The 16,504-nt window shown below is 60.0% G+C and overlaps 4 protein-coding genes across 4 annotated transcripts in view; 3 read left to right on the top strand and 1 right to left on the bottom strand.

The window, feature by feature from the left end:
• Positions 1-2,555, top strand: part of CORO1C (coronin 1C) — a 39,986-nt gene extending 37,431 nt beyond the window's left edge. Inside the window, exon 11 of the mRNA XM_036392970.2 lies at positions 23-2,555. Within this exon, the coding sequence (XP_036248863.1) occupies positions 23-142 (120 nt within the window). The 3' untranslated portion in view covers positions 143-2,555. The remainder of the gene's footprint in view (positions 1-22) is intronic.
• Positions 2,556-3,661: 1,106 nt separating this feature from the next.
• Positions 3,662-6,153, top strand: SELPLG (selectin P ligand). The gene is made up of 2 exons (XM_036393378.1): positions 3,662-3,922; positions 4,677-6,153. The coding sequence occupies exon 2, from the start codon at positions 4,682-4,684 to the stop codon at positions 5,990-5,992; it is 1,311 nt and encodes a 436-aa protein (XP_036249271.1). The 5' UTR covers positions 3,662-3,922; positions 4,677-4,681; the 3' UTR covers positions 5,993-6,153.
• A 4,014-nt stretch (positions 6,154-10,167) lies between these two features.
• Positions 10,168-12,733, top strand: TMEM119 (transmembrane protein 119). The gene is given in 3 exon segments (XM_036393489.1): positions 10,168-10,354; positions 10,357-10,465; positions 11,411-12,733. Coding segments are annotated over 3 exon segments (1,083 nt in total). The 3' UTR covers positions 12,198-12,733.
• A 1,241-nt stretch (positions 12,734-13,974) lies between these two features.
• ISCU (iron-sulfur cluster assembly enzyme) lies at positions 13,975-16,103 on the bottom strand. The gene is given in 6 exon segments (XM_036393490.2): positions 13,975-14,387; positions 14,797-14,875; positions 15,488-15,535; positions 15,537-15,599; positions 15,813-15,926; positions 15,999-16,103. Coding segments are annotated over 6 exon segments (495 nt in total). The 5' UTR covers positions 16,083-16,103; the 3' UTR covers positions 13,975-14,280.
• Between the last annotated feature and the right edge of the window lie 401 nt (positions 16,104-16,504).

Raw genomic sequence — 16,504 nt, 5'->3', positions numbered from 1 at the left:
CTCATCCCTTCTGATCTTCCAGCAAAACGACGCCAAATTGGACGAGATTTTGAAGGAGCTGAAATCCATCAAGGACACGATCTCCAGCCAGGACGAGCGCATCTCCAAGCTGGAGCAGCAGATGGCCAAGATCGCGGACTGACGGGGCCCCAGCCCAGGCACATCCCAGCTCCCAGTTCAGCCAGCAGCAGCCTGCAGCATTCCAGTACGAGCTTTCCTGTTCTCCTAAATCCACGTCAAGAGAGCCGATGATTTCAAGCCAAGCTTTTTAGTGAAAGATCTTTTTCGTTTCCCAATGTTCCGATGAATTTCTGTGACTGTGTCAAAAACAAGAAGTGCTACTTTTACAGGGGTTTTTTTGGGTTTTTTTTTCCCAGATGTTATTATGAATCCTTGAAAAACGAAACCATTCTTGACTTCCAATGTTATGCCCAAATATCTTTTTCTAGATTTAGGGACCAACGCCACATTGTTCTTAAACTTTTTTTTTTTTTTAGAGTTGCCAAAAAATAGAAAAAAAAAATCGCTTTTATTTTTCTTATTTGCCACTTTTGCAGTATTTGTGTTTCCATTCCAAGGGACAGGGGGTGTGGGGGGGGTGTTTACACTGTGCAGAGAACAAAGCTGAAGCTATTTTGTATAAATCCTCCATTTGGAACAATCAGGTGGGTTCCCTTCCTTTCTCTTCCCTGTGGAATCCCCTTGGAGATGGGATCAGCTGCCTTTCCTGCTCCACAACATGTCCCCAGCCCTGTTGGCTGACAGAAAAATACAAATATATCATTCTGAATGAGGGGATTTATTTCCTACTGAAGTTTTAAGCCAGCACCATGTTCCCGTTTTCCTACAATCCCAAGGTTTGTTTCCATGACCAAACTCACCCGTTTTACTTGCTCATTTTTATTTCCATTTCAAGGCAGAAGTGACTTCCATGCAGGAATGTTTTTATCCATGGAGCATGGAGTTCCAGGTGAGCTGTGGGATGCCAGCACTCATTGCTGTAAATCCTTGTTCTTGCCCCCCAACACTCCTGAGCTCATGGATTTTAAGGAGCTTTTGGAATCCATCAGCCCTTCCCACCAGTGCTGATAATAGGAATTTTCTGTGCTTCCAAAGCAGCATTAGCAGCAGAAAAGTGATTTTTCCATGATAATTCTCCACAAACAAAATGCCTCTGTTGTTACTTTTTTATCATTTGTTTTCTCCTGTCCATCATTCCCATTCCTGCCTCCCACCCTTCCATGCAGGAAAGGATTTGTTCCCAGATCAGATCCAACCCCAAACCCCCCTCTGCACTCCCAACCCTTCAGAGCAGAAGGGACTGGGAGGGTGGATTTGATCCCACTTTGGAGAGCTGGTTTCTCACACAGCTCCTTTGGGATCCTGCAGGGAGAGGCCCTGTGAGTGCTCTAGGCTGGCGAGCTCCTCCTGGAATCCCATGGAAGCTCAGCTCAGCAAAGCTGTGCTCAGGCAGGCTCTGCCCTGTGGAGGAGCTGTCAGGGATGATGGGGCAGGCTGGCTCCCTGCTCCCAGGCTGTGTCCTTGTGCTGGGAATGGGATCCAGGACACCCCACAGAGCTGTGCCAAGCGGGATTGGTGCTGCCATTCCTGGCACAGCCCATCCCTGCAGTGCCAGGGAGTGCTGATAACCCATCCTGAATCCAAAGGTGGGCAGAGACCATCAGGTGTCTGAGAGCTCTGGATCCCTATCCCAGCTGGACTCTGTCCCTGTGGCAGCTCCGTGTGCTCCCACCCGGAGCATCCCAGTGGACACGAGTCCCTCATCCAGGCTGAAGTGATTGATTTTTTTTTTTATTTTCCATTAGTTTAGCTAGGAATTCTCTGATTTTCCATTTTTCCCAGTGTTTGCATGTTCAGAATTCCAGGTTAAGGATTCCCTGTTGTGGAGGGATGTGTGTGTGGAGGCAGAATCGGCCGTAGAGGGGACGTAGCTGGAGAGGCACGAGGACGGGATGGAGGAGACAGAGGATGTGGTGGGATTGCAGAGCAGGAAAGCTTCAGAAAAGTGGGATTTCTGTGTTTTAGGGACAAGTGGCATCCCCTGCCCTGTGCCCGTGGATCCACAATCCGGCTGCTCCAGGTTCTTTGGCTGTTTGGTGACGTTTCTGTATTGCAGTAAATGCCTGAGATGTGTATTTTTATGGATTTTTTTTTTTCTTTTGGATCCCAAACCCGAAGGTTGTTCTCCCCACAGTGGTGATTTCTGTGTTGATTTGTACGTGTGACTTCAGGGTTGTGTGCTCGGGGACCTCGGGTTTGTTCCTAACATTGGAGGGAAATCAGTTTTGGGAGCCGCTGGATTGAGGTGCCCGGGGGTGGGGGTGTGGGAGATTTTAGTTCCTAGCCTGTATTTTATTTAAATGAACTGATGCCTCGCCAGGCTCAACCGGAGTCAGTGCCTGAAGCTTTTTGTAGCCGTGATATCCCGGGAGAGAACCAGCCCAGTCCGGAAAGACGCGCTCTTATAGAGCGGCCAGAGTATCTGTCCAAATATTTGCTTCCATTTTCAAAAGATAAAAGTCATTGATTATAAACTGCCTCTGCTTGGCTTTTCCTTTGGCTCTCGGCATTCCAGGTGTGATTGATAACTGGGATATGGAATGATGGATGCTTCAGTGGGGGGCTGTGGATAAAGGGGTCCTTAAGGACCTTCTGCTCTTGTCCCAGGAGAGCCAGGGCCCATTCCTGGTGTCACACATGGAATCCTCCTGGTGATTCCTAGTGATGAGCCCAAGAGCTTGGCTGGATGTGGGATGTGATGGGATCTCGGGGTGGATGGGGGTGATGTGTTCCTGGGAAGGAACAGCCCTGCTTGGGAGCTACCCTGGATCTGGGGGGCTCATTCTGCTCTTCCCCAGGTGAAATTTGTTTCCAGGCTGCAGGAAGTCTGAAATTACACAGAGCACGGGCTGGAAACAGCATCTCTTACTCCACCCAGGTTTGAGTTTTCTCAGGGCTGAGGCATTTCAGGGGATGTTGCACAACCGCCGCCCGAACACCCTGACCCCGGCGCCGCCCCAAAGCCGGGCAGGGATGCTCCCAGAGAATCAGTGCTCCCCGGGCACCATGGATCCATCCCAGGGATGCTCATCCCACATCCTGAACCCCTTTTCTTCCCTTTTCCAGCCCCCTGGCCAGGTGTTTCGGAGCGGGGACGGGCCGGGGTTTCCGAGGGCGGGGGCTTGTTGACACCCCGAGCCCGTTCCTGCGGATGTGCCTCTTGCAGCACCTTCCTGCGGCTGCGGCTGCGCCTCCCGCCCGAGCCTGCGGTTGGGGCGGGGGGTTTCCTGTCGTGCCAATGCCACGAGGCCGGGACAACACCCCGGACAATACCAGGCAGCCCCCCCCGAGAGCCCCTCCGAGCATCCTGGGGATGGTGCAGAGAGAAGGAGCCCTGCGCAAGGGCCGTGCAAAGCATCAAGTCAGGCCCTCACCCTCCTCCACCTCGTTCCCGATACCCTGAGGTATCTCAGGGCACCCTGGCTCCCTCCCTGGCCATGCCCACACCGTGCCCGCGGGGGTGGCAGCCCTGGCACCAGGTTTGCCGTCACTTCTGCTTTCGGAGCGACGCGAGCCCCGGCGCGCAGCTGCTCCGGTGAGGCCGAGCCCTCCGAGGAAGCCCCTTTGTGGCGTGCAGCCCACACCCTGCCACCCTCCCCGGGGGTGCCCGCAGCCCCCAGCCCTCGCTGGCCCCGCTCTCGGCGTGACGTCCTTCCCTCCGCGGGCTCGAAACCGCAGCCGCTTTTCCGCGCTCCCTCCCTTCCCCGCCCGGCCGGAGGTGCAGGCGGGGGGTGGCCCACGACGCCCCGCGGGTGCCGGTGATAAGGCTGCCCCCGCCCCTCCGTGCCAGCCCTCGCCTCTGATTCCTGCAGTTGGGATCCCACCGCGCCCATCAGCACAGGTGAGCCCTGCTGGGAAGGGCCTGGATCGCGGCTCGGGCCCGGGGATGCTCCGGGTGCAAAGGGGATGCTCAGGGTCCCTGAGGGTGCCACGGGGTGCCACGCTCCGTGCTGGTCCCTGGGGGTCTGGAGAGGGGGGTGGGTGCTTTGGGGCTGTGGGAGCCTCCCGGGGATGCTCGGAGCATTCAGCCGTGTCTGGATGCTGGTGGGTGCGGATCCTCGGGGACCTCGGTGGCCGCCACCCACCGGGGCTGCCGAGGGAGCTGGGGGAGGATTGGTGATGGAACAGGGGGATTTGGGGTGAGTTTGGGCTGGATTTGCCTCTCCTGCTCCAGCACAGAGACACAGGCCCATGGTGGCCTCAGCCCTGGAGCCCTGTGCCAGCCCGGAGGGTGGGAGGGGGGGACGGGCACCCTGGCAGGGGGTGTCTGTCAGAATGAGGGTGACATCCCTGTGCTTTCATTTCCACACGGAGACTCATCCCGCAACTGCCCCGTCCCGCAGCAGCCGCCTCCATCACGGCTGATTTCCCATTTCCAGACACTCAACTTCCTCATCAAAACTTGCTCCTGGAGCAGAGCCGGGCTGAGCTCCCGCAGGTGGGGGCTGTGGCAGGATACTGGGTGCCTCCTCCATCCCCCAAACCCGAAGGGAAAAGGAGGATCCTCGGGTGGAGTGTGATCCCTCATTGGGGTTCAGCATTCTCCCGCGGGGAGCGGGACCCCCGATGTCACCTGTCCTCTCTGTCCCCTGCAGGTCCCATGGCGCTGGGCCGGGCCCTGCTGGTGCTGCTGGTGCTGAGCCCCCTGTGGGCGTGTGGGGCTGAGCTGCTGGAGCCAGGGCTGCCCTGGGGCGGGCAGTGGGTCTGGGGGGAGGCCAAGCCCCTGCCCCTCTCCCGTGGGAAGAGGGATGACAGTGGGCAGGAGCCCGGTGCCACCGCGATGATCAGCAGTGACAAGAGCAATGGTGTCTCTGTGCCAGCACCCGGCACCAAGGCCAGCCTGCTCCAGGTGCCAACCACAGCCGATCCCATGGATGATTCCCCCGAGCCTGAGCTGCTCCTGAGCTCTGCAGCACCAGTGCCCGGCACCAACACCAGCCTGCCCCAGGTGCTTGCAGTGTCCACCACAGCCGAGCCTATGGATGAGACAGATTCCCCTAAACCTGGCTTACTGGAGGACTCTGTGGCACCAGCAGTGCCCAGTGCCACCACCAGTCTGCTCCGGATGCCCACCACAGCCGAGCCTATGGATGAGACAGATTCCCCTAAACCTGGCTTACTGGAGGACTCTGTGGCACCAGCAGTGCCCAGTGCCACCACCAGTCTGCTCCGGATGCCCACCACAGCCGATCCCATGGATGAGACAGATCCCCCTGATCCTGATCTGCTCCCGAGCTCTGCCCCACCAGCAGCTCCCAGCACTGAGGCCAGCCGGGCACCCATGGTGCCAACCACAGCTGATCCCATGGATGAGACTGATTCCCCTGCTCCCGATCTGCTGCTGCCAGGCTCAGAACCTGGCACACCAGCAGCAGCCCAAAAGAGCATCCCCACCACCACCCCCAGCTGGCTCACGGCACTCATCGAGGAGGACACAGTGACCGATGGCCTGGACAGCGACTCCTCCACGGGGCCACGCTCAACAGCCCGCCCAGCCTTTGTCCTCACCAGCACGGGCTACAGGAAACCCAAGAAATCCGGAGCTCCGCCTGCATCGACCCTCCCGGCCACTTGGGACACGACGCCGGTGGGCACCGCGGTGCCCTGGGAGCCCAGCGGGGTGATGAGCAAGTGCCTGCTGGCCATCCTGCTGCTGGGGCTGGTGGCCGCCACCTTCCTGGTGAGCACGGGGGTGCTGGGGACGCTGCTGTGGCGGCGGGCGCGGACGGGGGAGCGCCGCTTCAGCCGCACCGAGATGGTTTGTATCTCCTCGCTGCTGCCCGACGCCGAGGCGGCCGCCGGCCCCCGTCCTGTCCCCGCCCGGCGGCACAAGCTGCTGCTGCCCGACGGCAGCTCCGAGGCCGATGGAGACAACCTGACTCTCAGCAGCTTCCTGCCGGAGCACTCCTGAGCCCCAGGGATGGCTCCTGCATCCCGCAGCGCTGCGGCGATCCCCGTTGGAGCCGCGGGCAGGGCGGGCGCCCCTGTCCCCCGGTGTTTTAGCTTGGACCAGTGTGACAGAGCTGCTCCCCCGCGGCCAGCTCAGCCTTCGAGTCCCATCCCATTAAAGAGTTACCCGGACACGGTGGTCTCTTCCTGGCAGGGACCCGCCAGCCCCCTCCCGGCCCCGCCGCCTGCCCACATCCTGCTGCCAAAATTTCGCTTCTCCATCCTCCCCCTCAAGCCCCTGGGGGAGCAGAAACGAAACCCGCGGCCAGGCAGGGACCAGAGCCCGGGACCTTGGGGATGGGACCGCAGCCCCCGGGACCTCTGCTCGGCCTCGTGGGAGCTGGAAGGGCGGGGGGGACGGGGCGGAAACGGGGGGGACGGGGACAGGGACAGGACGGGTGCGCTCGTGGCACAACGTGTTCCTGCCTGCGGTCGCTGCAGCGAGGCGGGGACGCCTCCGGGGCCGCCGCTGCCTGTCAGGTGCTCGGCCCCGGGGGGAACGGTGGCCGCAGGGGCTCGGCATCGTCCAGCTGGGACTGGGAGGGATGGGGAGAGCAAATCCATGAGAGGCCAGCAAAGGTCCCAGCGTTTCACCCGCTCAGGCAGGTGTCAGTCACCCCTCAGGCCACCAACTGATCCCTTCCTTGGGGGAGTGAAAATAGCCCAGGACTCTCCTTGTCCTGCCAGGCTCAATGTCGCTATTTTTCCATTTTGCTCTGCCCAGGCTCCCCATCCCCACATCCCCACATCCCCATTCCTGCTGTGACCAGCTTCAATGTCCCCATCTCTCCATCCTCACCCCTGCCCCTCCAGATTCAGCATCCCCATTCCCACATCCCCACTCCCACATCCCCATATCCCCTTCCCCACATCCCCAAGCTTGCAGCCTCCTCGAAGGCCACTCTGGGCTGGTTATCCAGGAGGAATTGCCAGCGTGGTCATTCACCTGCATCCCAGCCCTGCTGCCTGTTTACATTCACCCTGAGCTTGGGATAGTTTCCATCTGGATCCTGGCAGCTGCACAGCCCCGCTCCGGCTGTGAATGTAAATGTTTATGGGTGAGTCAGCCGGGCCAGGGGACCCGCAGCTGGTGGCCATGGCCGGTCCCCATGCAGGACACCCTGGCCGTGGGCTCCTTGCTGATGCCACCCTGCTCTGTCCCACTGTGTCCCCCCGCCAGCCAAAGCAGCCATGGGGGAAGAGGGATGCTCCCATCCTCTGGATTCACCCCACAGCAGCTCATCCAGCCTCTGCCCCCGCTGAGGATGAGGCGGGTGCGTCCTGAAGAATAGGATGGGGGCAGATCCGAGGGATTGCTCCCGTTCTCCCAGCCCTGTGCCGGCTGCTCTCCAGCAGGAGCCCAGCGAGGAGAAACTTTCCTCCACTGAGGGAGCCGGGAATCGCCCTATTTGGCGCAGTCAGCAGCTCCTGTCGGGCTGCCATCGCCTGCCTCACGGCACAGGAATTCACGGGAAGCCTGCGCGGTGTCACAGCAGGATCCTCAGGGCAGGGTGTGGTGGGGTGGCACCGGGCCGGCCGTGGTGGGTGACAGGAGGCCATGGGTGGCACCGGGCCGTGGTGGGTGACAGGGGGCCGGGGGTGGCACCAGGCCATGGTGGGTGACAGGAGGCCATGGGTGGCACCGGGCTGTGGTGGGTGACAGGGGGCCGGGGGTGGCACCAGGCCATGGTGGGTGACAGGGGGTTGGGAGCGGCACCGGGCTGTGGTGGGTGACAGCGGACAGAGGGTGGCACCGGGCTGTGGTGGGTGACAGGAGGCCATGGGTGGCACTGGGCCATGGTGGGTGACAGTGGACAGAGGGTGGCACCGGGCTGTGGAGGGTGACAGGGGGCCATGGGTGGCACCGGGCTGTGGAGGGTGACAGGAGGCCATGGGTGGCACCAGGCCATGGTGGGTGACAGTGGACAGAGGGTGGCACCGGGCTGTGGAGGGTGACAGGAGGCCATGGGTGGCACCGGGCTGTGGAGGGGGACAGCGGGCCGGGGGTGGCACAATCCCACGCCGCACATGGAGCTCCACGCGCCCCGTGCAGCTCTGCAGGGCGGGCGCCCTCCGGGTATTTTGCTGGCACAGCAAAGCGCAGCCCGGAGAAGCAAATTAGAAGCAGAGCAAGGCTGCAATGCCTCAAATTGCCGGTTCCCCGGGCGGGCTGTGCCGCCGAGCCCAGCCCTGCGCGGCCGCGCGTTCCTGCTGCCCCAAATTACACGGCGGGACCGGGCGGTCCCGGCCCTGCCCAGCTCGGAGGGGCCGGGCCCGCGCCCGCTGCAGGCAAAAACGGCATCGTAATGGGATGGTGGGAGCTGGCACCGGGAACTGGGCCGGGGATCCCGGCTGCGAGGGTGGGGACACTGGGCAGGGAGGGATGAGGAGTGTGAGCAATGAAGGGTGGGAAGCGAGGGCACGGTGGGATGCAGATCCTGGACAAGGAGGGATGGAGACTCTGGGCGAAGCAGGATGGGGATCCTGGCTGGGGTGGGATGGGGCTCTTGGATCAGTGGCAATGGGGACTCTGGACAATGTGGGATGCAGCCCCTGGGCAGGGTGGAATGGAGACGCTGGACAAGGAAATTGAGCCCAACACCGGCATCACTGGGTGCGTGGGGGGAACTCAGCCCCATCCCCACCTGGGCTGCAGGAGCAGGGCCGGATGCTGCTGGAACTCCTCGCCCCCGGCCTCCCCTCGCCTTTCCCCCTTCCCCTCTAAGATTTCATCACTGAGCACTTAAGGCCGGGAAAAGCCGCCCGAGCAGCTGCAGGGAGCCGCCGGGGCAGCCAGACGGACGGAGCCTTTATTTCGGGGAGCGGCGGCGACGCCGGAGAAACCCCAGCGGCGCCAGCCCCACTCCGGCCGAGGGGACAGAATCCCGGCCCCTCACCCCGCGGGGGTCACAGGTCCCCAGGCGCTGGCCACGGCTTTTTGGGGGGTCTGGCAGGTCCCCAGAGAAAAATAGCAACGGGATGAGGTCACCCAGCGGCTGCAGCCTCTTGAGCAACTTCAGGCCAGGCCGAGGGGACCAGGGCAGGGGGAGAGAGAGATTGGGGGGGCTCAAGAGATGCCCCCAGACCCCAAGACTAGAGACCAGGACCCAGGGAGCTGAGCAGGCTGCTGTGTTTGTCTGGGGAATCAGGGGGACCCCTGCCTGTGTCCCTGCCTGCACCCCAAGGCAGAGGTGCCCAGGCCAGAGCATTTCTAGGCTGGGATTTTAGGAAATGTTCTTCTGAAATTACGGGGATGATCCCATGCCATGTTTGCCCCACTGCCTCAATAATGCCAGGGCACTGAGCCCACACCTCTCACTGTTCCCCTCGGGTGTGCATTACCCCCACCTTCGTGGATAAAAACAACATTAAAAACAACTCCCTGTGTGACTCTCATGCCACTTGCACCCCAAAATGTGGCCCCTTTTTGATGATGGGGTTTGATGATGGGGGGCACCGTGGCTCCTTTGCTGACGGGATAAGCCAGGAAACACCCCCAGCCCCAGCTGGATTTCATCTGGGAGGGGCTGGGCTGCCTGCCTTTCCCTGGCCTCCCACACCCCCTCCCCATCCCGGCCGTAATGAGAACAAGCTGGTCCCGGGCTGCGACGCAGGAGAAGGAGGAGGAGAAGGAGGAGGAGAGGAGGGAGAAGGAGGAGGCTCCATCCCAGCAGGCTGCAGAAAGGGGCTCGAGGTGTGTGGGACAGATCCCGTCTTCCCGGCTGCCTCCCGCCGGCCGCGGGCAAGGTGAGGATCCCACTGGATGTGCCCAGCTGCTCCCCAATTTTCGGGGGGCTCTGGAGCAGGGCACAGGCTGTCCCACAGCCAGGGGTGCTGCAGTGAGGGCAGGGCATGGTCCCCACGGCGGGACACGGGATGGAGTCGGCCACATGGCTGCGTTCCCAGGCGGGAATCGGAGCGTGCTGCCTCTGGACAACACCAAAACCCTGAATTTCTGGAGCGGTCGGGAAGCGGAGCTGGGAAGGAGCTGTGGGTCTGGGGGTGGGCAAGGAAGGGGCTGGAAGGGGATTGGGATGGGGTGGAGGGTTGGCAATGCCCGTGGTGCCAGGCCCTGCTGTTGGCGCTGCTTTGGGCTTTGCTCAGCCCCTGCGTGGCCACGGCTGCTCCTCAGCTCTGATGGCTGCCGGGGAATCGGTGCCGTCCCCATCCCGGGACCCCTTTCCAGCTGAGGGGCCCCTGTCTGGGGAGGAGAGGAGGATGAAGGCCCTCATCTCAGCCCCTCAAACCCTTCATTCTCCTGGTGCTGGTCAGTGCTGTGACCCTAGAGCCACAGCAGTGCCTATGGGGAGCCGGGAGGGTTGGGGGTCGGGGCACCTCCCACCTCTGCTGCCGTTTTTTTGCACTGGATTAATGGAAACCAGATTGTGCAGCCAGGAGAGAGCCTGGAAGCCAAATCCTGCTGCTGGAGTCCCTCTTGTTCTGTAAAGCTGCTGGCTTGGGTTTGTTTGGGGGGAAAATGGGACGTGGGTTGGGATTTGGGGAGCCTGAGGTTGGGGAATTGTCATGGGGGGGTCCCTGCTGATGTACCTGGGGAGCTGTTTCCTGAGACCTCCCCATGGAGCTGTGTGGAGGGGAAGAGCCCTGGGAATGGCTCGATGGCGTTACGTGGCGTGGCACGCGTGGATCCCTCGGGAATGTCTCGCGGTGGAGACGGTCACGTCCCTGTCCCAGATCCCAAATCCCGTGGGGTGCAGAGCCCGGCCAGGGGCTCACCCCGGTCATCGCTCCGGGCTGGGAAGCGCGTGTCCCGTGTCCTGCAGCGCACTGTGAGCTGTGGAATGGGGCAGATCCAGCCCCATCTGGGCGAGGAGCACGGCACAGGGACAAAGCCAGGCTTCTCCTCTTCCCAGGGACACTCAGGCAGCTCGGACCCCATTCCCTGCACCCCAGCTCTGGGGCTGCCCCTTTGTCCCACACCCCATCCCGGCTCCACTCAAGCACATGGTGGCACCAGGGTGAAATCCTGCCCCAAACTATTTTTAGCCATGTTCCAGCTGGGAATTAACGGTCTGGGACGGCGGTTGGGAAATGCCTCTTGCACCAGGCCCAGCCCCTTTGTAGCGTCGCCTGTGTCAAAGTTTCCACTGCAAACCTCCATTTTTCAGGAATTCTCTAATCAGCCAAATGACCGTTGTCTGGAGCTGGGTGCTGGCAGCAGCCCTGGTCCCCAGCCTTGAGCAATCCCACCCAGCTGGCTTCCAGCTGTGCCCTTGGAAAACAAACAGAGCCCCCTGCTCTGTCAGGGCGAGAAAACCGGAGCTGCCTTTCCACTTCCATAAGGAAATTCAGGCGGGTGAGGGCTGGCTTGGGGAGCTCGCTCTGTTGGGGTATTAACGTGTCCCTCACCTCTCTCATCCCACAGGTTTCCTGCAGGATTCCTGGGAATGGGCTCAGCCATGGGCACGTGGTTGCTGCTCTTGGTGCTGCTGGTGGCAGCCCCGGCTGAGGCGGCAGCGCCCCGGCACCGCCCGGTGCTGCCGGACACGGCGGGCAGCGGGGACGGGGACGAGGCGTCAGCCACGCTGCCCGCCCAGCCCGTGACCCCCCGGATCAGCCCCACCGTGGGGGAAGCACCGGGGACCACGGTGACCAACAGCTCGGCGCCGGGCGTGCTGGACGGGCTGGTGGACTTCTTCAAGGAGTACCTGCTGCTGGTGGTGGTGGTGGGCTCGCTGTCCTTCGTCCTCCTCTTCATCATCTGCGCCGCTGTCATCGTCCGGCAGAAGCACAAGGCCTCTGCCTACTATCCCTCCTCCTTTCCCAAGAAGAAATACGTGGATGAGCGGGACAAGTCGGGGGGAGCGCGGGACTTCAGCGAGGTGCCGGACAAAGCCCCCGAGGCCGGCGCGGAGGAGCCGCTGGACGGCGGCCGGCAGCTCCAGGCCGACATCCTGACTGCTGCCCAGAACCTCAAATCCCCCCACAAGGCACCGCTGGCCAACGGGGCCCAGGGCGAGCAGAATTCCCCTCAGCAGGAGGAGGAGAAGGAGGAAGAGGAGGAAGGAAAGAAGAAGCTGGGGGATGAGCAACCCAAGACCCCTGCCCAAAATCCGGGCGCGGAGGAAGCGGCGAGCGCAGGAAGCAAGGATGGAGGATGCACCCCTGATGTATCCCAGGATGGCTCCCAGGCTCCCTCTGGAATCTGAGGCAGGGACACGGTCCCAGGCAAGCCTGAGGAGCTGCTGCCTTGGGACACATGATGGACAGGGTGGATCAGGCTCCATATGTACGTGGTGGCTCAAGGAAGCCCCGATGAAGATCCCGTTCCCTCCCAGCTCTCCCGACCCTGGTGCTGGTGGGATGCTCATGGGGGGGATTTGCCAGCTGGTGGCTTTCCCCAGCACTGGAACGCTGTCAGTCCCAGCTCCTGCTGCCCAAGGGGCTTCTCCCACCCCAGGCACTGGGTGGGTGCTTCCCCCCAGCTGCAGCTCTGCCCCCCCTGTGCCAACAGCTTCCTCCCAAATGTTATTTTAATCAGCAGCAGCAGGCCTGGTCCGTGCCAGGCTCCTGGCTGGGAGCTGTGTCCCTCTGGGAGAAGGGATGGGACCAGGGCTGGAGGTCTGTAGGACACGGGTCAGCTTTGCCCAAGACCACCCAAGGGAAAGAGAGATGAGGATTTAGGGACAAGGACCCTCCTTTCCTTCTTCCACCCCAGAGCCCAGCTGGATTTTTGCCTCACTTCCTGAACCCCTTCAGCTAGAAATAAACATTTCTTCCGCACAGCTCCTCTCCCGTGTGTGTCTCAGCCGTGGGGCGGCCAGGGGACAGTCCCTGTGTCCCTGTGCTCCTCCAGGGCCAGTGGAGCCCTGGGCAGGGTGTTATCAATCCCCACATCAGCACATCACGTGCCCTTCCAGGAAACCTTTATCTTGTACCCACAGCTGTGGGGCTGAGGAGGGGCTGTGGGGACTCAGCCACAGCCCAGGGGTGCAGCTGCTGCAGTGGGGACAGCAGGGAAACCTGGAAGGTGAGTGAGGCTGTTCTGCCTCAAAAGCAGCACATCCCTGTACCCCTGAACCTCCTGCAATCCCTGTGTTTTATCCCATTATGTCCTTGCCTCAGGACAACCTTCCCTCGGGAAGCGTGTGCCACCACAAAGAGCTGGTTTTGCCCCAAAGCAGATGTGAGTGGGTGAAACTTCCCTGTTTTTTTTTTAAACTGGGAAATAGCAGGATGGTTCCATGAGGGAGAGGTACATTCCTCACTGCTGGAGGGTGCCAGGAGCTGAGGAACCACAAGAGGGACCTTGTGAGTGACAAACTCGCAGCAACGTGTGACCTCTGTGTTAAAAATTACAATTATTGTGCCCGGATGGAGCAGGATGAGACAATTTTTTTTTAAATGTGGTTTTAAATGTTTAACAACACCCTCAGTATGAAAATTGGGAAGTGAGGTGTCTTGTGGGGGGGTTAGAAGGTTAAAAAGTGAAGTCTGCCAAAGTGTTGTCTGCTTGGTTTGGAAATACTCCTCCAGAAAAGAGGAACTCTGGGAGCTCCCCCTCAGCTCTGCTATTCCCCACTGGGGCTCCAGTCTGAGGGTGTACTTTAGAGAATCTGGGAATGGTTGGGGTATGAAGGGATCTTAAAGGTCATCCAGTTGCAAACCCCTTCCTTGGGGTTTGTAAATCCCTTGGGGGATTTACAGCTCTAAGAGAGCACCTGGTGAGTGAAGGACTGAAATTCTGAGAGAAAACACCCTAAAATTCAGGCTGTTCCTCAAACAAGAGCTTCAAAAATTAAGTGGTGATAGGATGGGAGCAGAAACCACCAGTGTTTCCTGATCACTTTTCCCTTTGGCACCAGCAAAAGGTTCCCAGAATTCCAAGAGCAGGAATTTGCCCCCGGATTACGAAACCAACCCTGACACAGCCAGAGCCAGGGACGGCCACACATCTTCTCACACACATCCAAACCAGGGCAACACTTCCCACTAAATTCCATAAGATATTAGGCAAAACTAGACATCTTCCCAAAATAAAAATGAAAAGTGCAGCCCTTGCAGTACCGGACAGCGGGGTTTGGTCTCCGGAGCGGAGTCTTCCCGCGGCATTCCCGAGGGGACAGCAGCCCCATCCAGGTGAGCACTAGGGGGTGCCTGGACACCACAGGGACACGTTGTGCGTAACTTGTGCGTATCTTACAGCTTGAGTAGTGCACAGGGTCCTACAACAGCTCGGGAATTGCACTGCAGAGTGAGGAGGGAGTGAGGAGGGGAAGCTGCGCAGGCAGTTCAGGCATTCTTGGCTTTTTTGTCGGCGTTTTTGTCGGATTCTCTGTTTGGATCCTGCTTCAGTTTGTAGTCGGCCAAGGCGGCCTTGATGGCGTCTTCAGCCAGCACTGCAAAGCAAAAAAAAAAAAAAAGGATTTTAAGGACAATTCAAGGGCTTTCAGGGCAAAAGATGAAGTAAAAACAAAAGCAGGCAGCAGGGAGCAAACAAGACCAGCAGCGTAGACTGGTACTAGGAGTAGAATCTGAATGGAATTCCTAAAATATTGAATTCCTACAATGCTGATTTCATGTAATGTAACTTCAGATAATAACAGAATTCAGAATCTGATTGTTATTATCAGTCTGCTGAGCTACAGGCTCCAAAATATTGAAGTGCTCTGAAAATTCTTGAATTAAGCCTGAAATCTGAACATGTTTTCTCTTAGGGACAATGTTGTACAGAAATTGTTTGGAAAACAGCATCCAGAAGCATCTGTGCTGTTTCCAGAGTATCTGAGATGCAGGGTTTTTACTTACTGGAGCAGTGCAGTTTGACAGGGGGAAGGCAGAGTTCCTTGGCAATATCTGTGTTCTTGATTTTCAGCGCTTCATCAACCTGAAACACAGGCAGAGGTGGTCAAGGGCCCTGCTGTTTGTGTTTGCTAAGAGGTTTAATGCTGCAGAGCCAGCAGAATCCACGGGGGGGATCCTCTCAGCTGCCCAGGGCAGTGAGGGATGTGGGAATTTAGGAATGTCTGACAGACACATCAGTGTCACACACTGTCCCCACTTGGCCTGTTTCAAGTCTGTTCATCTTCTATCATAACACTGAGGTGCATTTGCTGCTGGCAGAAATGATCTAAAAGTTCTCTATACTTAAAATTTCTGCCATCAGCCTGGTTTTGCTCATTGCATAAGACACAAAGAAATTTCCTGGTGGAATTGTTCCATGTGGATGTGACACTTGGGGACATGGTGAGTGGTGGAGTTGCCAGTGCTAGGGGAACAGTCAGACTAGATGATCTTAGAGGGCTTTTCCAACCTTAATGATTCTCTGATGGTTGGTGAAAAAGACAATTATTGCCCTATAAGTGAAACCCTGACAGTGCTGGCAGTCACTCCTACAGCACAGAGCAGTGCAGGGACTCCCTGGAGAGCATTTCACCGTGATCCCAACAGAGAACACAGGCACATGGGAAGCCCTGCAGCCTTCCCGGAGCTCCCTCACCGTTTTCCCTTTGACCCACTCCGTGGCCAGCGAGCTGGAGGCGATGGCCTGAGCCACAGCCGAACGTTTTGAAGCGAGCGTCCACAATCTTGCCGTTCTCGTCCACTTCCACCTGCGGGAGCATTTTGGGGACACTTCAGTGCCCGGTTCAGCTCAGCCAGGTCCCCCCCAGCCGGGCCCGCGGGGAGAAAGACTGGCCCTGCCCCAGGCACAGGACACGGGCAAGGCGGGCATGAGGGAAGCCCATGAGGGAACACGGGCAGCTTTAACCCTGGCAACAGTCCCGTGTGACCCTACCCAGGTGCCAACGGGTCCCCAAGGTCACCTGCAGCTTCATGACGTCGCCGCAGGCCGGAGCGCCCACCAGGCCGGTGCCCACGTTCTTGGAATTGCGGTCGAGGGAGCCGACGTTGCGCGGGTTCTCGTAGTGATCCACCACCTGCCAAGACACGGCGTCAGCGAGGGACCCCCGCGCTCCCCCGTCCCTCCCCGCGTCACGCTCGCCCCTCACCTTCTTGTGGTAGCCCAGCACGGCCGGGGCCGGCCCGGCCCGGGGCCGCAGCAGCGCCGCCCCCGCCGCCCTCAGCGCCGCCATCTTGACTGAGGGGAGGGGTGGTGTCTGCCTGCCTTTTATAACCTCGGGTTTGGCCACGCCCCCAGCACGCCCAGACCACGCCCCTTCGTCTCCGGAGCTCGCGTCTCACCCCGGTCATTCGTTGGCCTCGCAGACCGCGCGAGCGCTGGGGGCCGCGCTGCGGCTGAAACGATCAGTAAATAAATAAACGATGGGAACGGCCTTTCGGTCGCGCCAGGGTTTCCATCGCGACACACGGCGCGCGGGCGGCACGCGGCGCCACACTCAACATGGCGGTCGAACGGCGCCGCGCACGCCACGGACCCTCTCGGAGGCCCCCTGATGGCCACACAGCGGGGTGCCCGCGGCGCTGCCTGCGCCACGGACCAGAAGACAAAGGGTCGCGCCGCGGCCTCACTCGGCGCAGCGTGGCCCCGGTGCGC

This window comes from Molothrus ater, chromosome 18, assembly GCF_012460135.2.
Source record: "Molothrus ater isolate BHLD 08-10-18 breed brown headed cowbird chromosome 18, BPBGC_Mater_1.1, whole genome shotgun sequence".
NCBI lineage: Eukaryota > Metazoa > Chordata > Aves > Passeriformes > Icteridae > Molothrus > Molothrus ater.
The sequence above is the reverse complement of the archived record's forward strand: the minus strand, read 5'-3'. Positions and strand labels throughout refer to the sequence as shown.